Raw genomic sequence first — 23,776 nt, forward strand, 5'->3', positions numbered from 1 at the left:
TTTATTAAATAAGAACTTACAAGATCAGATTCTAAAATCTGTGGCCTAAAGATGAGGTCGATGTAAATCCAGTTAAACATAATAGATGCTCCCTTAAAGCTTATTAAACAAAAGCATTCAGAGCAAAGAACTGTGCTAGTAGAGGGGTGCCTGGGTGGCTCAGTCGGTTGAGCATCTGACCTTGATTTCAGCCCAGGTCATGATCTCAGGGTCGTGAGATCGAGCCCCATGTTGGGCTCCCCACTGGGCATGCAGCCTGCTTGGGATTATTTCTCCCTTTGCACTCTCTCTCTCTCTCTCTCTAAAAAAAAAAAAAAAAAGAAGAAGAAGAAGAAGAAGAAAAAGAAAGAAAGAAAAGAAAGCACTGTGCTAGTGGAGAATACAAAGACGTAGAGTGCATGGCTCCTGCCCTTACCTATATCATTCTGACTTCCCAGGACTGTTGCAATCTGAATACAATCTGTGCCAATGTTTCACAAGACCCTCTTGTCTTATACCCTTTCATTGCCATCCTGACGCTTCACCTTTCTTCATCTAATGTCTCCTGTATTAAAGTCTTTCCTGTTCTGTTCTCCTCTTGCCTTCTTTTGAGTTGTGCCTTGGGTCTCGTATTCTCTATAAGGCCCTTCCTGACACCTGCACTAAGAGCCTCAAGTTTTCTTCTGCACACCAGTCACATCCATGACAGGTTCTACCCATATGGCACTTGGTCCATGCTGCCTCAAATTATTAGGGATATGAGCGGCCTCACTAACAAAATTGTAAATCCCACTGAGGTAGGAATGATCTCTAACACATAATGATTTCCCCAAAGTTAGTCAACAAAAGATGTCAGTAAAACTGGTCCATAAGGAAGCTGATGTAAGTCAGGTTGGGAAATCTTCAAAGAAGAGTGACTTGAGCTAGTCAAAGAGTGATACGGGTTTGAAAAAAAACAAAGAGGCAAAGGAAGACAATGTCACCTGGTTCAAGGAGCTTGAACAAAGGCACAGAATGAAAAGAAAACCAAATGTGTGCAAGAAAGCATATAGAAGGCGGTCGGACTAGAGAAATGGTTTCAGGCTGGGGAACAAAGGTGGAAATTTTTCTCATAAATAGGGTGTTGTCTGGTTATAAATGCCTTAAAACCCAGAAAGAGGGAATCGCACTTGATGTATGAAGATCATCTCAGGTTCCAGTCAAAGGAGAGGTAGTTGTAACTGGGGTTTGTGTTGAGAATTGCGAGACCGTATCTTTGTTCACCTGAACAGAAGGTCATGAATAATTAGTGATAGCTGCCATTGGTGCATTGCTGGGGAATGGAACCAGGCATGTTACACACTTGCTGTCTCTATTAGAGTGAGTTATGAATGGTTTCTGAGAAGAGAAATGACGGATTCCAATATTTCTCCTGGCGAGAGGAAGATGGTGCACACCTTGCACAAGTTGTGAACTCAGGCTTGAGGTCACGAGGGCTTGGGCTCAGCACTGGAAGAGAGAGGAGGAGTCAGTTGCATCTGGAAAATAAGCAGATATGCGAGTGGAGAAGAGCAGAGCATTACAATTGGCTTTAGGATTCTGAGCATGAGTGTCAGGGAGAATGAGGAAATCTTTTATTTTGTAAGAATATAGATTGTTATCATGTGCAAACTGAGACAAATAAGCCCTGCCGATGGCTTCTACTCCGAGTCTTGGTCATGCAGGAGTTAAATATACAGAAAGCTGCAGAATGCTATTATTTTAGAGCCCTGTGAAAATGTAATTTGATTAGTCTATTGGACGATATTCCAAAGAACCAAATGTCTTCCATGAATCAGTCAGAAATGCTTAGGAAAACCAAAATAAAAAATGCTTTCTAAGCCAATAAAGGTGCTAATTAGTGCCTTCTGCATATCTCACTACATCTTCTCCAGTAATACATTTTGCAGGGTTAAGTGCGGTGTGTGCTGCTTCAGATGGCAGAAGTCCACCTAACAGTAGGGAGGGCGGTTGGAGACTCAAGTATCTAAAAGGGAATCAGAACTGGCATTTTAACCCATGCAATGGGATGTATTGAGTACAGCAGAGAACTTTTTTCTTGCTTTAATTCTCTTCCAAATCACCCCTTATGAGCCTTAGGGATAGGAGGACCTTATTATTTTTTTTTCTTCCTCCATCCACCATTGCTTTTAAAGCGTAAAATCTGGTTTTGAAAGCCTAATACGGGTATCTCAGAAGGAAAAAATAAATTGGGGAAAATAGCAAGACGAAGCCACTAGAGAAGCGAGAAGGATGTAAGGAGACCCTAGCAGGCAGGGCTTTATGGGATGGATACAGGCACACCCATTGGTGAACCACTTTCTGCCTGGGGCAGCCTGGAGCATGATGCCTACCGAAGCTTGAGTAAATGCAGGGTAACGGGAGCAGTTTGTCTGTCCCCCCGATGGCATTCCCTAGGTGTCAAATTCTTGTGGTCAGAGGTAGCAGACTCAAATGCTCCCGGGAGCCAGGCAGGTAACCGCTAAGGAACCAAGGGAGAAGGGTGGAGACTGCAGAGGTTTGCAGCACAAGTGGGCTCCGACACATTGCTCCCTGAAGAGATCTGGGCCAATGCTGCTGTATCTTCTGAATTTTAAGGAAATTCTAGGAACCCCAGGGCTGGCGAGAACTGGGCCACCTGCTGGTGCCTCTGGGTTCAGGTTCATTATTGAAAACAGGCAAAGAGAACAAGGACCTAACCCTGACAAGCGCAGGAAGTTTATCTTACAAATTAGCAAAGTGGAAAAAAGCAACAACTAAACTAAACTAAAACCCAAAAAACCCTCCAACAGGCAAGGAATAATAATTTCATACTGTCCTGTGAGACTCTCAATGGCTTGGTCTCAGTGCTGGAAAGGCACATCGTGGATTTATATTTTTCACTCCCTGTGACTCTTGTGTGACAGAGTTCCATTTGTTTTTGTAGGGCAGATATTTATTGCAACCACACTCTTGCTACCTTTTAAAATTGTAGTTGTGTAATTCTGCGCTTAGTTAAGTACTCACCGTCTGCTCACACCTCAATGATAGGCTTCGAGGCTTCATCTTTCTAGACCAGTGTTCTGCCCCATTCAGCAGGGTCACTGAGTCTTTGAAAAAACAGCTGGTCAGGCGCCTGGGTGGCTCAGATGGTTGAGCGTCTGCCTTTGGCTCAGGCCATGATTCCAGAGTCCTGGGATCGAGCCCCGCATCGGGCTCCTTGCTTAGCAGGGAACCTGCTTCTCGCTCTGCCTCTGCTTTTCCCCCTGCTTGTGCTCTCTCGCTCTCTCTGTCAAATAAATAAATAAAATCTTAAAAAAAAAAAAGAAAGAAAAAACAGCTGGAAACTATATGTATTCTAATATCCACCCCAAAATTTGGCACTCGGAGGCAAGTTCACAGATACCTAGAGATCTATCCGTAGTCTCGTACCCAGACAAGAATTCTGGCTCCAGGCTGAAGAGCCCTTTATTATTTTCAACCTTTTTTTTTAAAATATGTTTCAATCATTTAGGTTTGTTTTTCCAAAATTTCTCCCCACCTGCATATATTTCTTGTGATGAGAAACTTGACTTTCTCACGGAAGTGCTGGGTGGTGACTCTTCCAGTTTTATACAAGTCACACATTCGCCCCCAGGAAAACCACTGTGAGAGGAAATGAGAAGGCTGGTGAACTTCCAGAGGAATTGGCCCCTGTTCTGAACGTTTCCCTCTGCAGACGGCTGCTGCAGAGTTACATCATAACACACAGATCTTCAGGTGGCCACAGCTCGTTCAGGAGCCTCCCAACATTTAGCTCTTCTCATCTGTCCTTAGCACCACTAACCAGGCAAATGGACCTTCAGCATCATCTCTCTCACATTTATACGTTTGCTCAAAATCCATGGCCCAACACATACATATAAACTACTCTTTCTGATTTTTCAAATAAGCTACAGGACATTGTGTTGGCAGTGTGGTGTTTTGAAAAGAAACAACAGCAACAAATAAAAATAAGCTGTGGCCTCCTGCTGGCCTCAGTTTGCCTCTCTGTTAAGGGGGATTCATAATACCTATTTCATAGATTTGTTGTACAAATTAAAACGGATGGTGCATGCAACGTGCTTAGCACATTGCCTCCTATAAGCTTAACGCTAAATAAATCGTAACTGTAATTGTTATAATCAATCATTGAAGTAATGATACATTCCTAGATCTGCTATTTTGGACTGTGTGATCACGGGCTCATTACTCGACTCCTGTGAGTCTGTTTCCTCATCTGAAAAATCAGGATAGGTCCTAAATTTAAGGCTGTCATAAGGATTGGCAGATACAAATGCACGGCAGACGCTCCACAAATGCGGGGTCCTTCGTGTATTCTTTTGTCTGTCCCCACCCTTGCTCCTCCACCTTGTGGACCATGAGTGAGTATTCCAAAATGCCCTGCGATCTCATCAGACTTGCTACAGACACTCTTTGCGCTTGGCCACACCTCTTTTCCATCCATCGAATTCTACCAGTTCTTAAAAATCCAAGACAAGTACCGGTTTCTCCTTGAAACCTTTGCTGACTACATCCTTTGCCACCGACTTCCCTCTTGACTGAACAAGTACATTTCTTCAAGTGGTTGTCACACAATTTAGCCATTAATTACATTCTGTCTTGTTCACTACAGAGATGCCTTGTACCTCATGTTGATACCGTCTCAGATATGGAAATCGATCCCATCTTCATTCATTTGAGGACCAGAAAATTTTCTATGTGCTTAGAGGAAATTAAGCTCATCTCCTCTTTTCTTTGTTGCAGTTTCTTTGCATGAACAAGGAATGGTGCACATGACAGTGAAAGACTACATGAGGTAGGTGGCAGGACCCATGTGGCTCCACTCCAGTATTTTACAACCGCATCTTTCATAAATGAAATGGAAGTGAGGAGACTCCTTAATGCTGCCAGGGAGCTTGGGATCTTGTCACTGGTTTAGCCACCGCACCTAGAATGCTTTCACAAGCCTTGGGAGAAATAGAGGTTCTTTCAGCGTCATAAAGGAGTGAACAAATTCAATCAACAAATGCTGGTGTGGCATGTGGGCAAAGAATTTAATTAAAACATATGCATAAAAGGCATTTTTCTATAACACAACAGTTCAGAAGGACCTGTTCATAAAATAGTTGCGTTCTTATTCTCACCTTGTCAATATGATCCATCACGACGCTGTTCACTGGGCAATAATACAGTTGACCTTTAAACAACATGGTTTTGAACTGTGTGGGTCCACCTATGTGCAGACTTTTTAAAAATTCAAGTATAATTACCATACAGTGCTGGTTTCAGGTGTACAATGTAACAATGTAACCATTCTATACATTTCTCGGTGCTCATCAGGATAAGTGTACCCGTAATTCTATTTCACGCATCTCAGCACCCACCTCCCCTCCGGCAACCACCACTTTATTCTCTGTATTTAAGAGTCTGGGGCTTTATGTTTATCTCTTTTTTCTTTGTTCATTTGTTTTGTGTCTTCAATCCACATCTGAGTGAAATCACATGGTATTTGTCTTTCTCCGACTGACTTATTTCACTATGCAGATTTTTTTATAAGTACAATACAGTACGGTAAATGTGTTTTCCTTTTGATTTTCTTAATATCATTTTCTTTTCTGTAGCTTGCTTTATTGTAATAACACAATATATTATATATGACATACAAAATATGTGCTAATTGAACTCTTACAGTAAGGTTTTCAGTCAACAGTAGGTTATTAGTAGTTAAGTATTAGGGGAGTCCAAAGTTATACATAGATTTTTGACTGTGTTGGGGGTCAGTGCCCCTAGCCCCCATGTTGTTCAAGGGTCAACTATGCATAAGATTTCCAATGTTACAGGTAGAAAGCAGCGAGAGTCTCTTAATACAAGGATAGACTAGGTCTCAAGGTAGTGCCCAACAGTGGCAGCAGCATCACCTCAGAACTTAATAGCATTGCCAATTTTTGAGGCCCATCCCAGACATTCGGAGTCAGGAAATCTGGAGGTAGGGTTCAGAAATCTGTGTTTTTACAAGCCCCTCAGATGATTCTGAGAAACGCTCTGGTTTAAGAACCACTGGCATAGACTGTGAGCTTTTTGAGGTAGGGAACTCTGCTCCCATGCCTCAGCCACCCTTGCATTTTCAAGATAATCTCAATTCATTGAAAACCAAGTATTCAATACTGTCTCCCTCTGACTCCCACCAAGTCACAAGTAAAACACTACTTTGTTATAGTTTTCTCCTCTTAGCAGATTAGCTCTTTTTGCTGCTCACGGAATCAGAGAGCCCTAAAGGACCCCAGAATTGTCTTAGGCAACTTTCTCATTTTGTTGAAGAGGAAAATGAAAGCCAAGGTTAGTGACTCACCCCTGCTCTCATGGCTTGGTTAGAACCATGACTATACATGCAGGGATTCTCCTGGATCCAAGGCCAGGGCAGTTTCTGGGTGGCTCTGCCAAACATTACAAAGTAAGGTGTGATCCTCAAACCCAGAATGAAACAGAAATATGGCAGGCTTAAAACAAACTGAGGGGAGGCAATAAATAAAAGGATATCTTCTGCCTCTCTCCGGGGCTCCCAGCAAACTCAACCATCTGTTAAAACCAGAGTCTTTATTATTCAGAAACATACACTTTCTCCACCTTAACTCAGAGAAGCAATTGAACAAAGAGTCAAGGACCAGCTATTCTGACTAAATGTGGGACAAGGACTAAGGTGAATTCAAGATAACTTGGTGTCCTAGGGAAACTTGATATCTACATGATGTTCTTTGATTAATTCCAATCTTGGGCCAACTGGTTGTTATGACTGATGAGGCTAGAGGTATTGATGCTATAACCAAGCTCTATAAAGCTGAACTACATTACAACAGGGGTTCATTCTCTTGGGAAGTGCTTTCAAATGACTTGCAATGCAGACCTATTTGGATAGAGTGACACTCTTTTTTTGTGGTAGTAGAGGAGTCGGTTACTCCTTGTTGCATATGGATGGCCACAGGAGCCCCGGAGACAGCATTTAGAGATTGTTAACCATGTGATATGGAATCCTTCACCATTATGGGAATTAATACAGAGTCACTTCAGTGACTGCTCGCCGTACCTCTTTCATCACACAATTTTAACTTCTTTGGAAAGTTGGTGCCTAACAGAGCTGTGTTCCTGAAAGGTTCCCCAATGATTTGCCATCTGTCAAAAGTGAGACATTCTGTCACCTTTATAATGAGCACTAGCGGGCACCTAACACTTAAATTCTCACACCTTCTGTAACACAACGCTCTTGAAAAGAGGAGCAGCTTCTCCACTGCATGCTCTCTGTTTTTCAAAGGTGTGGCCATTATGTGATTATTAGAAATGAGGAGGAAATGCAAATGTTTGTTCTGGAAGGGAAAGATTCACAATGATCTCCCAGGGGACTATCTAAATCAACACAACTCATCGTTCGTATTTTCCCCGACTATAGATCTCTGCAACCGTTTTCAGAAACTCCTACCCTTTCCAGAGGGACCAGTTTCAACTCTTGCCATTCTGCTGCAAGTATACCACAAAGGTATGTGATTTCCAGGCTCTTGTCATCCAGAGAAATCATTCGGTGTGACAATGGATTTCATGAAATTATAAATAGGCACTTGAGAAATAACTTGTTGAATGAATGGATGAGAGAATAAATAAAGGATTTTCAAGACTCCAACTTGCAAGAACAATGTAAAAGAGTCAGGGAAATCAAACTAAATATCTGTCGAACTAAATTTGGAGATGGCCAAACAAACTACTGGCCAACACATTTTATGGAATTCTACACAGTGATAAAAGGAATAGGCAGAGAGAACTATATACACGAACGTAGAATGATCTTCGAGTCATATTTTTCAGGGGAAAAAAGCAAGATGCAGAAAGATACATAGAGTATGATACTATTTATAGAGCAAACCGGTGACAACTAGAAAGCATATATGTAACAGAAAAATATCTAGAAGGATACATATAAATTTAGTAGGAAGGGAGTCAGGATTGGTGGGGGTAATGGCTAAGAGGAAAGAGAGCTTTATGTATAATATAATAATTTTTTAAGAAGGTGAATATATTTTAGGTATTTCTTGCATAATTAAATATAAATAAGAAGAGTTAATGGTATTAAAAATATGTTTAGTGACAAATCAATTAATAAATACATTCTTGGACATGAGGTTGTGAACCTTTGGAAGGCAGAACTATGTCCTTGGTCCTTTTTGTGCCATGGGTGCCTAGCAGAGAGCCTGGAACGTGACAGATGTTCAATAAATATTTGTATAAATGGGCAGGATAAAAATTTGTACAGTGAGGTCAATACAACCACAGATTAAATCTTTCATACGCAATTTAGATTTCTTGCAAGAATTTTTTTCTCCCTTGAAACTTTTTTATTTAAAGGTATCAAGTGATTGGTACCCCTGGTCTCCAGTTGTTTCCAATGATTAGGATATCCAAGCTGAGCCATTTAAGCCCTGCACTAAGAGTTTTTGGCTTATCTTTTCTTCCTTGATCGAATCAGGAGGCAAAGCACCAGATCTCCATGTCACATAAGAAAGTGTGAACGTGATGTTGGGTAATGTGTGCTAAGTGGGCTGGCCCAAGGAGACTACAGGTGGCTGTTGTTAAATGTGTGAATGGCTAAATAAATGAGTTGTAATTAATCCAATTTAAATGATGAAATCATGAAAATAAATCATCCAAACTATATCAAATAAACTCCTTAGTGTTTCAGGGAAAGTAGAGGCAAACTGGGAACTTGCAACAAAAGAGCCTAGCAAACCTAGGAAACCCTTATCAAAAGTTCTGCTTCCCACACCATCCATGAGTTTTAAAAGGTCAATAGCACAGTCACCAAGGAGAAGGGCAGTAATTGGGAAGTAGCTGGTATACATAAATATAATTTCCAGATAACCAAAGTTTATTATTTTAAGTGCCAAAACTGAGTCAAACAATTTAAAGAAACCACTTCTTATTTCTCACCCACGTCCAAAAAAAAAAAAAAAAAACACAGAACATATTTTAATCCTACTTAGGGACTGAAAATCATTACTTGTAAGTATCAGTCCTTGGAGTCTGCATTTAGTGATTTCATCAACAGATCTGTGTAGCTGACAGTGCTCCCAGACTGATTCTTTTTAAAAACATTCTTTTTTGAGTTCCACTGTTTACAGGGTTTTGCTTTTTTTCTTCTGTTTCACATTGTCATGAATTACCATTTCTTTGTGGTTATCAGTATATTACTCTGGCTTCTGACCCACAATCTCTCTGCCCTACCTAACTTAACATTTGCCTATTATGAAATGGAAATGCAGATAAATAAACTCATTGGTCTTGCACAGAAAGTACAGACAAGCAGTCCCCGAGTGGAAGTGATGGACTATCCTTTAAGTAAGTAGGTATGAGCTCTGGTAAATGCAACATCTATTTGTCTATTTAGATTTCTTTCACTCAGTTTCTGGAAGTTTGGGATGGGGAGGCAAGGTGACTAGGAAAAAAAACAGATTTTGTTAAGTGAACTGTTACTGGATAAAGATATTCATATTTTTACCACAGTATTCCTGAATGGCTGGAATTTTGGGAAAAAGATCCAGTGGAGATTCTCTTGGATCTGGGGTTTGGTACATATGAGCCAGACATCTGTACACAGATCCCAGCCAGATTCCTGAGCTGTGGCTCAGCCGCCAGAGGAATCAACATCCGGGTTTTTCTTGAAGCTCAAAAGCAGCGAATGGACATTGAGAACCCTGACTTACACGGTAAGTGAAGTCTGCACGGCTTTCAAATCTCAGCAATGGGGGTGAGTGGCCAGATGAGCCACAGTATCAGGAGGGACACTCTGGAAGATGTGTGCAGTAGCAATCACCTCTCTATTGCGGTGGCCTAGAACAGAAATGTGTACGTCTTGATCACTCTGTGATCAAGGTTTGCCTAGCAAACCTAGGAAACAGATCATGTGTCTGCTGCAGGTTCATATGAGCGTTTGGGGGAAAAAATCTGCTCCATGTTGTCCTCCTATGTGGACCTGGCCCCATCATCTGGAATGTCACTGGTTGCAGTGACAGAGAAAAGGTGGAAATGGAGAATCGTACTTGACTCTTACCTCTTTCTGCTCAGAATTTACCCATTGATTTCATTGTCAGGTTTCATTGGCCAAAATCAGTCACATGGCCATACTTAACTCCAAAAGGGTGAGAATGTGCAATCTTACCATATGTTCAGAAAAAAGAAAATGCAATACCGGTGAACAGCCCTAATGTATACCGTAACCACATACCCAGGAGGCAGAGGAACCAGGATCTGACAAAGCTTATCACCAGTCACAAGGTAAAACCTTAATTTCCTCATGTATGAGGCTTAGAACACTTCTTATTCCACCATAAGCTGTAAGTGATAGGTGATAAGCTGTCACATTTCCAGATTTGTGGATTAACTATGCCTAACCCCCTTAGTTATCATGCATGCTGCTATGTTGCCCCAACTGGTGTTCAATGGAATACTTTTCTCTAGGACATCACTGCGATGTTCTTGGAGCATGTGTACCATGCTCAAATAATTTGGGGGAAAGATGACTGGCAGTTAAACAGGTTTATTTACTTCGGAATTTGCTTACTATGCTGAAGTGCACTCTGGGTCTCCTAGAGAGGATGCAGGGCAGCATTTTCAAAATCATTTAAATACAAAACCCCTCTTGGAGGAACATTGAAGAACATCTCCTCCATAGGATAGAGTTTGCAAAATTCTGGACTGGAGAAAATGCCAAAATTCTGTTTCTGAAATACGTTCTTTAAATAAATTCATGAAAGTCAAGTGAGATAAAGTGTCTTTCTCAAACAAATATCTTAGGTTTTTCATTTTAGCCTCCATTTCCCCCCATTTTCATGTGGGTGAAATGGGCCTCAAAATCTCAGCAATGCAATTTTTATAAAAGAGTATGTAACCCCGAAGATATTGCAATGCCATGTCTCTTTACCTTTTAGAGGAAATTTGTATCATTCTTTGTTGTCTTCTCCTGACATAGGGAGATGTGAGGTCTTTGATCAGTTCTTTCTTTGGAGAAAATAATAGCACTTCTCACTATTTGGGGAGTGTTTGACCTGAGCTGTGACGTAAACATTTTACAGTGGAAATTGACACAGGGATTATAGAAGACCCGGGAGATGGGCCGCTAGTCCTGTGATTGTGCCTCACTCTTATTTCCACCATCAACACCGTGCTAATAATGCACAGTAACTGTTCTCACTCAACACTTACCAGGACACGTCTGATTCAAAAAAACTGAGACGATCAAATGTAAAACAAGCAATAATAAATTAATTGGTTGTTCTAAAAACAGAAGGGAAAGTATGTCTCATTCAAAGTCCATAAAAAAGCTTCAAACTTTTAAAAAAAAATTTTTTATTTATTTATTTATTTGAGAGAGAGAGAGAAACAGCATGAGGGGGAGAGGGTCAGCGGGAGAAGCCGGCTCCCCACTGAGCCAGGAGCCCGATGTCAGACTCCATCCCAGGACTCCGGGATCATGATGTGAGCCAAAAGCAGTCGTTGAACCAGTTGAGCCACCCAGGTGCCCAAAAAAGCTTCACACTTAAAGGGATGAGAATGAATTACTTCATTGCTCAATCTCCCCAAAGGCAAAAACAAACAAAAAACAAAACAATAAGAAAACACTCCCACTCCTCTAATACCACAAGATTGTGTTCTTTGAATTGACTCAACCAGTTAAAAAGATAGATTTTATCTTTGTCTAAGTATAACAATTCTGCTATAGGATGGATGTTAAGAAAATCATAAAAGTACAATTATGATTCAGTCATACCCTTGGGCTCACACACACACAAAAAGATTTAGTTTCAACTAAAGCTGAATTTAGGGGAAAAATGTAATCAGAACGCTTCTGAAAATATTCAGAACCCAAGTTCCTCTTGGTCTTAAAAGAATATCACGATCTTCTGTGAAAAGTCCATCACGGTTTTTAAAGTAGGAGGATTGGTAGTCTCTATCTTCCCTTTTCCGGTGATGGGAGCAGGTAGGTGCAGGGATATGCTCATGGGAAAGTCAGTAGCATTTCTGTGCTGGTGCAAATAACAGAACAGGGGACAGTGTCCTTACCCACCAACGGGGCCTTTGACCACTGCTGAGCTATGCAACCCAGCATGCTATCACCGGGGTTAAGAAAAGGCTATGTAATAAAAAACAAAGTGTTCTGTTTCCATCATTTTGGTTTTATTATCTGGAGATACCAAAACAATTTTTCACCATTTTCTTTCAAAGTGGCACTGTGTCCCCAAATTGTCGTGGATGCACTAGGTCCCTTCCATATGTTAATGAAGTCAATACTTGCGAATTGCCTAAATGAACCATCCAGAAAGACTTACAAATTGAGGAGCTGGTTCATTTGAAAAGGCAAATGGATTTTCACATTAATGACTATCTTCTCTTGGATGATTGAGGACAATATATTTCTGTCCTGAGTCTTACACATTTATAACTCTAACTACTGATATTTGTACAGCATTGTGCTTTTCACAACAGGTGTGAGAGATACATAAGATGGGTATTATTACCCTCATTCTCCAGATAAGGAAACTGACCACTTCCTATGTGCTTGGCACAGGCCCTAGGCACCATATTTCTATTAATTCATTTACTATGACATCACCCTTCCAGGGATTGGTTGACCTGGGATTTGGATCCAGGCCTTCTAACTCTATATTCCATAATCTTTGCACACTATTAGGTGACAGTGTAGGTGGAGATGGTGGAGGTGACGATTAAGATATCTGCCACCTAAAGCCATGGAAGAATATGCAAGCTCATCTCATATGAAAGAGCTAGGTTCACTCTTTACCATTTAGTTTAATACACAAGATTAAGTTAAGATTCATGCTCACCTATAGTTTTTATGGATTCACACATAAACACTACAGGCATATACGAATGTATATAGTCATGCATATTTAACCAAGTATAAAAGGTGTTCGCTTTCCCCATGACACGATGGCATCTCCTTCTGTTGGGGAATCACCTTCATAATAACCAGTGGCATGTACTGAGAAAAACGAGTTTCAAAAGCTTGTAGTCTTTCCCATCTTGAAAATGCCACTGTGTCACCAACCTTTTCAATTTTGACCACATTCATGCAGTTTCGTGGAAAAGACCCAGTCTAAAAATTCTGTGCTCCTCGAATTGTTCAGGTCGTTTCAGACAGCTGGAGATCCTGGACCACAAAGCCAATGCCTTCTCATCTTTGCTGAATAATGTTAACATCCTGCCGAACAAAGATGGAGGGGAAAATATGCAAAGAACCTCAGTGAATGAAGCCAAAGAACATCGAAGAAGAATGGGTGAACTTTTCAAGAGAGCTTCAAAGCAGAGCATTAGGAGAGACTGCAGCCCAGAAGCGTCAGAGTCATTGAAGATGAGGGGCAAGTTTTTCATCACCTCTGCAAAATCAGGAGAGTGTGGAGCAGAGTTACCAGTTGTGACAAACAACCATGACCAAAGTCATTTGTCTCCTTCAGCAGAGCACTCATCTCTCCAAGCCTGCGATGATTTGGTACCTTCTCATTCTCCCCGAGGTCTTCTGAGCAAGCAATGGTCTTGCTCATCCACACTGGCCAAGGGGGCTCCTCTTTCCTGTATATCTGAGAGGTCAGTCAAGGATAGAACTCAAAAGGTGAACTCTACTCAAACTAACAAGCACAAAAGCTTGTCTTGTCTCTCAAGTGAAGCACCAGACTCCTTTGAAATGGAAGAGGTCAGTGACATACCCACACGCTCAACTTCCAAGGGAACAACCCTCCCCAAGGCATTTTCTGCCTCCTACATTCAGTTGACCCCTTAATCTTTCACCCCCTCAGCATTGTATCTTACTGTTCCAAACTCCTGTTTTTAGTCTAGGACATTTAAGGCAATTCTAGCATGCTTCCATCCACTCTCTAACTTTCCTTGTTTCACCGCCTTGGAGGGTGAAACAAGTACTTGCCACTCAATGCAACTTGCCCATCACTTCCACTCTGGGTTTTCACAGCCTTGGTAAAGAGAGCTTATATGACAGAGACTGTACATGTGTGTTGATGACATCTCCCCCGCTGGTCTGTCAGCTCCCCGGTGACCAGGTTCTGTCCTCAAGGAGATGTGTCTTGGAAGTATTTCCCCCCATGATGCCTCATGCAGGGCCTTGGACAAAGAACTAGAGACTTGGGTTTGCTTTTGATTTTACAGGACTAGTATTTTATTTGTTTGCTTGCTTTAGAATTTATCGATACTCACATAACTTGACCTGCACTGCACACATATATATTCACCACTCTGTGCACCAAGAACTCCCTGCGTCAGCCTCATTCCCAGGCCAGTATACCTTTCTGGCTGGTCCCACCTTCTTCCGGTGCCTGTGCGGTTGGCATTGTCCGCCTCATTCTATGCCACCATGAGCCGACCCCAGGCAAGTATGAATGCCCTTGAGGCTGACGTGTTGGGGTAATGCTCCCACTTCTGGCTCTCCCTGGACTGCACTGCGGCACAGCACCCCTTGGCATGGGTCCTGTGGGCTGACTGAAGTTCACACGTCAGTGGCTGCTTGCCTCCATCCTTTTTACCACATGTTATGCGGCATGATCACCATACATTCTGTTCTTAAAACACAGGTGTGAAACATGGGATAGAGAAAAGATTATACTTTGACAGACCCTTTCCCCACTCGTGCCTCTTCACACTGCCTGTTTTCTCCTCTCCACACCATTCATTTCCCATCCACCCAGGTCAGACCCTCATAACCCCACACACTTCTCTCTCCTGACTGGGAGAAAGACTAATGTCAGTCAGTCAGTTAAAGAGCTTTTGTTCAAACAAAACAACAAATATATATATACATACATATATATATGTATATATATATATATTCACATATTTTTCGATGTGCTTCTTCATCTTTACCTTCCCTCACTCATGCTAATTTTCACCCTCATTTAGATGACAGCCCCCCATGCACTCCTCAGTCTTTAAAAAAAGAACATATACACATTTTCACACATTTCTCTTTTCTTTAATATAATGACAAGGAAGAACAAAAGAGCAAAATTTTCCCCTTTATCATGTAAATTTTCCAGAAGTAGGGCAGGCTATTTTTACGCAAATCCCAAGGTGGGCCCACCTTTCCTTTGAGCCCTGGACATGCTAGGCACTCTGACGGGCTCTGGGGGGCAGACTCCACCCTCAAGGGAACCTCTGTGCCCTGGCAGAGATGGGTCCAGAAACCAGTAACACGCAAGGAGAGTGCCAGCTCTACTGGTAAAGTTTTATATCACTCTAGACATGTTTGGGATCTCTGGGGAGCAGAGATCTTAACCCGCTGGGGGCTAGAGGACCAAGGAACTTGAAGGAAGTAAGGCTTACCCATAGCCCTAAAAGAAGAAGAGGAAGTAGGTGAATATGCCTATTTGTAGCCCTCCCCATCCCACAAAGATAAAACAGTTGCCTCAAAATCTGTAGCTGTCAATACTCCTAATATCTATGTATATATGCTTATATGTGTACATATCTTATGTCAAAATGATTTCAAGAACCTTAAAGTATTTTGAAAAAGAACCTTAAAATATTAATCTGAATGTAAACCAGTAGCCTGCAAATGAATAAAAATTACAAGTGGAGAAAAAAGCAGACCTTTGGTCTCGTGCCCTGATTTGAAGATAAACTGAGGTGGCACTAAGAAAAATTATTTTCTTTTAATTCAATCTTGCAAAGATTATTTAATTACCAAGCTACTACTCAAAGTTCTATAAAGAATATCAAGAAAATCTGCAAACCATTTGTCAGTCTGCTATATCACCTATGGTCCAAACAAGAAATGTCACCATCTCCAGCCTGTTGGCACGCCCCACAGAGGCTACTGTTCCCTTACGAAGTTTTTTATGCTTCAGGCTAGCCTGACTTAGAGGAAAATAATGTCCATTGGATGCCATCTATATGTGAGAGTACAGAGAGAGATAAATATCATATTCAGCATAAAAAGGACTGAGAAAAGAATGTCAATTCTTGCATGGTACACTTTCAAATATTCTTAAATGACAATTGTTCAAGGAAAAGCTATCCAGTAGTATATGTGGGGGTGGGAAGAAACTCAGACACCAAAATAAAAGAAAACAAACTCACCTGTTTTTAGGCACATAGTAGGTACTCAGTAAATATTTATGAATGAGTAAATCAACGAGAAAAATATTTGATAATATTAACTTAGTCTGTGGGTGGCATTCATAGAGAAACAGAATATTCTGTTGAACTACATAGCCCACTTTGTTTATGGTGTTTCTTTAATATTTACCCAGATTTGTGTGTGTGAGAGGCTGTCTGCATATCTAAGGCAGAGAGAGCCCCGAAAACAATATAAAAGAAACTCACTACTTGAATTTTGTTTTTCTAAAAAATATACTTAAAAAATATTACATCCTCATCACAGACTGGGAGAAAAATATTTGTTTCACTCGATACCAACGGATGAGTAAATGAAGCTTGGGTAGGTTGCATCTTAAACAGGAGCTAATGCCAGATTTAATAGTCATTTTTTTTAATGGCAAATTTAAAAATCCAATTATAAGAAATGAAAAATATGTGTGAAATTGGCAGATTTTCATGGCATTTAAAACATGAGCCAATGTCCTTAAATATCTAGCTATCAGAATTTCAACTGTGTTTGGCCAAAATTTGCCTCCAGATCAATCTATGATGCTTTCCCTAACATCCTATTAAAGGCTGAATTTGGCAATACTTGGCTCACTTCAAAACTATGATTGCAGGAAAATTGTGCATAGATTTTTTTAATGCACAAATCAACATATTTTTGTCTTTAATTTTACTTAGTAAAACTGAGTCTCTCCCTTTCTTTTTTAATTCCCAAACATATTGAGAATTTAATACTAATGAAGCATCTGCAATTGTAAAGTCAAGGTAGGATGCTTCTTTATATCCATAATAAAGCATTTTAATCTTCTTCCCACTTCCATATAGGGATCCTGCTCTCTAGAACTCATGTGTAAGAATATTGCCCATATTATTAAACAATGCCAATCAGCATCCTGATTAGGTGGGAAATATTTCCAAAGTTAATAACTATTTCTTTATTTTTAATTTTTAAAAATTTATTAATAAATTTGGCTCCGGTGGAATAACCCAAGAATACACTTGGTTTTCATTTTAAATTGTTGGGATTTTGTTGCTTGAGGGTTATTTCTCGACAGATGAATACATACTTTACATTGCACTAAATGGGCTTTTCTCTATGATAATAATCAGAGCAAAAGAATCTCCTTATTGTACTTAAAAACATATGCTGAACACTGGTTTGAGTTATAAAACCAATAAAAATAATGTTAAGAAGTATGTCTCATTAATTACAAGTATAAAATAACTTCTTTGAAGAAAAGAGATGAAGGATTAAAAAGAAGGAATAAATAGTTCTTCTTACATTGCTGAGCTAAATCCTTGAGGTCCTCTCTTCCTGAGTTAAAGGTCATCTTTGGCCACATGTACCACAATGTTTAAATGTCCTTTGATTCAGCTTTCACTATTCAGACACCAGTCCAAATAAATAATATGACATGTAGAAAAAGATTTCTGTACAAGGATACTCATCTCACCATTATTATTTTATTGGCAAAATGCAGAAAACATTCCACCATTAGGAGAACCATTAAGTAAATAATGTACCTTCTAAATACGGTCTATTGTAAAGTCATTAAAAATGGTGTTTTCAAAGAAATCTTACAAGTGGGAAAAAATTTCCCCTTCTAAGTTTTGAGTGAAAAATTTTGATTGGGTGAAAAATTTTGATTACATAACTATATTCAGAAAAAAACATATTAAAAAGGAAACCTGCAAAACACACTCCAAAATATTAACAGTCACTGTTTTCTTACCTTCTTTACTTTTTTATTTATCCAGCTTCTATAGTAATCTATATTATTACTTATAAAGAAATACTTATTATTTTGTTTTATGCATAATTTTATTCTCAATAGAGTAGTATTTATTAATTTCTGAAAAGAATTTTATTTTTTTCTTTAAATTTTTATTGTTATGTTTATCACCATACATTACATCATTAGTTTGTGATGTAGTGTTCCATGATTCACTGTTTGCGTGTAACACCCAGTGCTCCATGCAGTACATGCCCTCCTTAATACCCATCACCGGGCTAACCCATCCCTGCACCCCCTCCCCTCTAGAACCCTCAGTTTGTTTTTCAGAGTCCATCGTCTCTCATGGTTCATCTCCCCCTCCGATTTCCCCCCTTCATTCTTCCCCTCCTGCTATCTTCTTCTTCTTTTTTTTCTTAACATACATTGCATTATTTGTTTCAGAGGTACAGATCTGTGATTCAACAGTCTTGCACAATTCACAGCGCTCACCATAGCACATACCCTGCCCAATGTCTATCACCCAGCCACCCCATCCCTCCCACCCCCCACCACTCCAGCAACCCTCAGTTTGTTTCCTGAGATTAAAGAATTCCTCATATCAGTGAGGTCATATGATACATGTCTTTCTCTAATTGACTTATTTCACTCAGCATAACACCCTCCAGTTCCATCCACGTCATTGCAAATGGCAAGATCTCATTCCTTTTGATGGCTGCATAATATTCCAGTGTGTGTGTGTGTGTGTGTGTGTGTGTGTGTGTGTGTGTGTGTATACACCACATCTTCTTTATCATTCATCTGTCGATGGACATCTTGGCTAGGTTCCTCAAAAAGTTGAAAATAGAGCTAACCATATGATCCAGCAATTGCACTACTGGGTATTTACCCCAAAGATACAAATGTAGGGATCTAAAGGGGTATGTGCACCCCGATGTTTATAGCAGCAATGTCCACAATAGCCAAACTGTGGAAAGAGCCAAGATGTCCAACTGAAAAGAATTTTAAAAATAAATTCCGCTCTATCAATTTGGAAAACCAATTTTCTTTGAGCTATCTAAGCTCTGTATGGCAACTGAATTGTGAATTTTCTGAATTGCTCTCCATAAATTTACCAAGTCATAAATAAACCCCTTAGAGAGATAAAATTAAATGTGGAAAATAACTTCCTCTCTCCAAATATATTTAAAACTCTTTAGGAGCAAAAAAAAAAAAATCTAGAATAATAATAACATTATTTTTTTAAGATGTAAACACAAAGATTCTTCTTTTTTTAAAATTTTATTTATTTATTTGTCAGAGAGAGAGAGCGCACAAGCAGGGTGAGCGACAGGCAGAGGGAGAAGCAGACTCCCCCCTGAGCGAGGAGCCTGATGCAGGACTCGATCCCAGGACTCTGGGATTATGATCTGGGCTGAAGGCAGATGCTTAACCAACTGAGCCACTCAGGCATCCCAATAATAATAACATTATTATTTAAGTTTCACTCAAATGCTACATCTTCCAGACAGGGTCTCTGTTCCTCCCACCTGGAAGTGATTCCCTCATTTCTCTCTCCTGATCTCCTTTAGTTCTTTAATTTTTATCCTGAGTGCCGTGTACGTGCCACCAGCCTGCAGCTGACCGTAAGCTATTTGAGTTCAGAAGTCATGGTTAATCCTCTTAGCAGTAGCCAGGAGGCACTCATTATATGTTGATTAAATAAATGAAGTGAATTTATTATGAAAACATTCCTAATGAGATTGATGTATTTTGGTGTCTCAGGTCCAGAGCTTTGAGGAAGAGACTGGTAATCCTCTTGACATGACATCGGGAATTACAGGTAAGATTTATCGCGGTGTGCAAAGTCATCCATGGCCTTTCAGAAAGATGAACTCGTGCTCAACTTTCTTAATATGTAGAGCTTAAATTATCTTCAGAAGATGGCATAGCTACTCCTACTGCTATTTGCTACCACTACTATTTCTACCTATTACGTTTAAAAACCTACTAGCAATGCCAGTCTACATAGAAATTTCAAACAACTTACTACAGATATGTCCCACATCCCTGGGCTGATGCAGCATGCGGTTTGTCTCAGATTAACTCTGTGTGATTTGATCAGGAGCGTGGAAGGGATTCCACATAGAACTGGGACTAACTGAGTGAATACTTTCTAACTCTTACTGACAACTGTTCGATGTGACAAAAGTCATATCATTTTACTGGGCCTTAGGTAAGTGGAGGTAATTTTTTAAGTTCTCTGCTAGCCCTTACATTCTAAATTAAGTGATGGTAGGACCTTCATATTAACTATCCGTGGAAACAAGTTGCCTAGATGTCACTTTCCAAATAATCTCTCAGAATCCTGTTGTAGAATCCTAGACAGCAGAGAAGGAGGGCTTTCTCTACTCCTCATTCTTAAGCTCCCATTCAGCCATCATTTGATTCAGCATTTCCATGATCCTATAACAGAGCGAAAAGTAGATAGGGATTAGTGAAGCAAAATAAAGCAGATGAAGCTAGTGCATTTCCTGGAAGAAAATATGCAAATTTTTAATTTAATTTAGTGTGGTGTCAAACACATCTTTTTCATTACAAAGTGTATGTATGGGCCTCATTTTGCTAAATGCTGTTTAGAAATTATGCATTAGTAATTATAGGGTCCTGCTGATTACATAAATTGTTATCCCGCTCTTCGAAGTAATTACCACATAACCTGAATTGAGGTTTATAAGACAAAAATAAGCATCTGTTTTCCATCTAATTGAATGCTTCTCAATGAAGCTGGAGGTCCCTGTGCCAATAGGAACTGCCTTCCTTGACATTCAATTAAAAGGTCTGCTGATACCATGTAAGTCACCTCAATTATTCCAAAAAATGATTTGGAAAGTTAGGCAACAACACTAACCTACATTTAGTTTCAAATTCAGAGAGCAAAGTAAGATGAGTGAAGGTTAACCTAATGGAGAAAATCTGAACGAAAGTGAAGCAAATGTCATTTATTACTTTCAAAAACAGTGTCATTAACTGAAGAAAAAATAGGACTGAGGAAAAAAATAAGTAAAACTAGTTCTATTTCTATTAATGAGAAAAAGGGGAAAGGATTACTCTTATTTATATATGAATAAATGAATGAATGAATTCATTATATATATGAACAAATTATATATATGAATGAATTTATATATGTATATGATATGAATATCTGTGAATGAATTTTGACTCAAAGTTACCAAGACTATAGTCACCAAGTATGTTAGATCTTTAGACTTATCTATCTTACCCAGTTATAACTTTATATCCTTTGACCAACATCTCTTCCAAAATTGGGAAATTTTAAAATTCCTCTCAGTTTTCTACAGACCAAACATAACATAGTAAAAGGTGATAAATAATATATTAATATTGTAATTGATAACATGAGCATAATAGAAAAATATTGAAATAAGTATTCTTTCTCAGTGTTCTTGGTATATTTTATTAAAAGAGCTAACAATTTGTAAATGCAAAGATTATTTCATTGATTTCTTACATATGCACACATTATGTATAGGCCACCTTATCATGGATAAATGCAGGAATATTCAAATTCAAAAATAAAAATATAAGTAACACTCCCTCCTCCCAACAAACAAAACAAAATACTAAATCCAGGACTTAGGGATTGAGTACTCCATCCCAAAAAATGTGCAGAAGTTGCTCCTTTAAAACTGTAAGTTCAGATCATTTCAATAACAATGATGAATATTTCATATAAAATTGAAGACCTGGAACAGACACAGTAATCTGAGGCAAATTCATAGCAATAATTGTTTTCATTATCGAACACGTAAGAACTAAAATAAATTATTTGCCTCAAGACATCATCATAAAAACAGTAAAATAAACATAATTAAAAGTTAGAGATTAATAAGCCAGAAATTAATCATGTAGAAAGGAGGAAAAAATAATTTGGTAAGTAAAATCAAAGCACTAGTTTTTTGTGTAGGGAATAAAAACAAAGTTGTCAAACAATAGAAGAGAGAAAGACATACAAATAAAATTAATCAAAATAAAACTAGACAAAAGACAGAACCACTGATATAGAAAAGAAGTTATATCATTTGCAAAACCCATGTTTAAATTATAAAGGAATACCAATACCAATACAAGTGGTATAATTAAAACTAGGGATAATTAATATGGATGATATTTTAGAAAATGTGTTTCTATTACCAGATTTATATTGTTATTATGTTCTCAGTGTTCATATATACATATCTATTTTAAACCAAAAAAAATTAAACCAAAAAATTAACAAAGTAACATAATAGAACTGTTAAGTAAACTAATACCATAGAGGGGAAAAATAAACAAAACTTGAGTTTACCAAAAACTATCTCTAAGAACAGCAAAGAACAATGACAAAATAAAACCAAAATTGTTACCTGAGTAGACTCTCAATTTTTCAAGAGATAATTGCTCTTCTGTATAAATCTTCCAGATAACGTAAACATTTGTAAATCTTTCCTGTTCCTTTTAGATTAAAAGAAAAACAACACAAAACCTTGATTTCAAAATTGATTAAGATGGCTCACAAAATTGATAAATTTTCCTTATGAGTACAGATGTAAACATTTTTCAATAAAGTAATGAGGATTTAAATGCAGTAAAGCATTAAAAGTATACTAATCCTTGAAAACTAGCTTTCATTTGAATATTTCAGTTTTTTCACAATGGAAAAACTAATTTATCAACTACAATGATAAGTTATTAAAGGAAATAAATGATATGATCAACTTGTTAGCTTAGGAAAAGATGTGTATATTTAAAAAATATTTCACTGTTTGCCAATAGAACTTTAGATGAATGAAATTTCAGATAGACAATTAAATGCAAAAAACACACCCAAATTATCAAAGGGCTAAAAATATAAAGGTAGATGAATTTTATATAATTTCAGAATAGAAAATTATTTTTAAAGTGTGGCTTAAAATGCAATAGCTAATTCAATTAATCAATTTTTCACTACCTAGCGTGGAACACCTATGTATGAAAAACAATCATAAAAAATTAAAAGGTAAATGACAAGCTGAGAGTGTATTTTCATTATAAACAATAAGGAATTAACAAAAGCTCTTTGCAAGGAGAAATAGAAGGAAATGTTCTTAGCCTAAGAGGCATCTATCAAATCTTGATAGCAACTATCAATCCTAACAACGAAACCTTCAAGGAAATCCTATTCAACCATGAACAAAACTTGCTGGCACTACTTTTATTCAGCATCAAACTAAAAGTCAAAGCAGAATGACAACACCATGAAGTAAGATGTATATAAACTTAAAAACTGTCCACCTTTGCAGACAAAATAGCTGTCTGCATAGAAATCCCAAGAGAATTAATAGGCATAGTAATAGAATAATAATGCTTAGCAAGTTTGTTGAATGCAAGAGCAAAATGCAAAAATCAGTATTATCTCCAAGCACCACCAGTAACAAATTAGGAAGACACTAAAGAAAAAAAAAAGATTTCTTTCACAATTCCAACAACAATAAGCCTGTAAGAGTACCTTTGAACATATATAAAGAAGATTCAGGATATTTATTGGGAAAATTATAAAATATTACCATATCTCATAACAAAGACCTAAATAAAAGCAGAGCTATGTCATGTTCATGAACAGGAACACTCAATAATATAAAGAAGCCAAATCTTCACTAATAATAAAATTCACAATACAATTTCAATATAAATCCTGATAGGGTTGGTTTTTGTTTTGTTTTGTGTGTGTGTGTGTGTGTGTGTGTGTGTGTGTGTGTGTGTGTGTGGAACCTACAAGATTGTCCTGAAATTCCTATGTACTAGTAAAGGGCCAAGAAAAGCTAAGATAATAATGAAGATCATGGAGGAGGAATTGT

General features: G+C 38.6%; 1 protein-coding gene across 1 annotated transcript in view; it reads left to right on the plus strand.

Annotated features, from left to right (window-relative positions):
- The window catches only part of ITPRID1 (ITPR interacting domain containing 1), a 99,389-nt gene that overhangs the window by 34,947 nt on the left and 40,666 nt on the right, over nucleotides 1-23,776 (plus strand). The window contains 5 exon segments of the mRNA XM_073898587.1: nucleotides 4,762-4,813; nucleotides 7,439-7,525; nucleotides 9,541-9,743; nucleotides 13,182-13,744; nucleotides 19,662-19,719. Of these exon segments, the coding sequence (XP_073754688.1) occupies nucleotides 4,762-4,813; nucleotides 7,439-7,525; nucleotides 9,541-9,743; nucleotides 13,182-13,744; nucleotides 19,662-19,719 (963 nt within the window).

Source organism: Callorhinus ursinus, unplaced genomic scaffold (assembly GCF_003265705.2).
Source record: "Callorhinus ursinus isolate GAN/ISIS: 27379988/994484 unplaced genomic scaffold, GSC_fseal_2.0 scaffold12, whole genome shotgun sequence".
Lineage (NCBI taxonomy): Eukaryota > Metazoa > Chordata > Mammalia > Carnivora > Otariidae > Callorhinus > Callorhinus ursinus.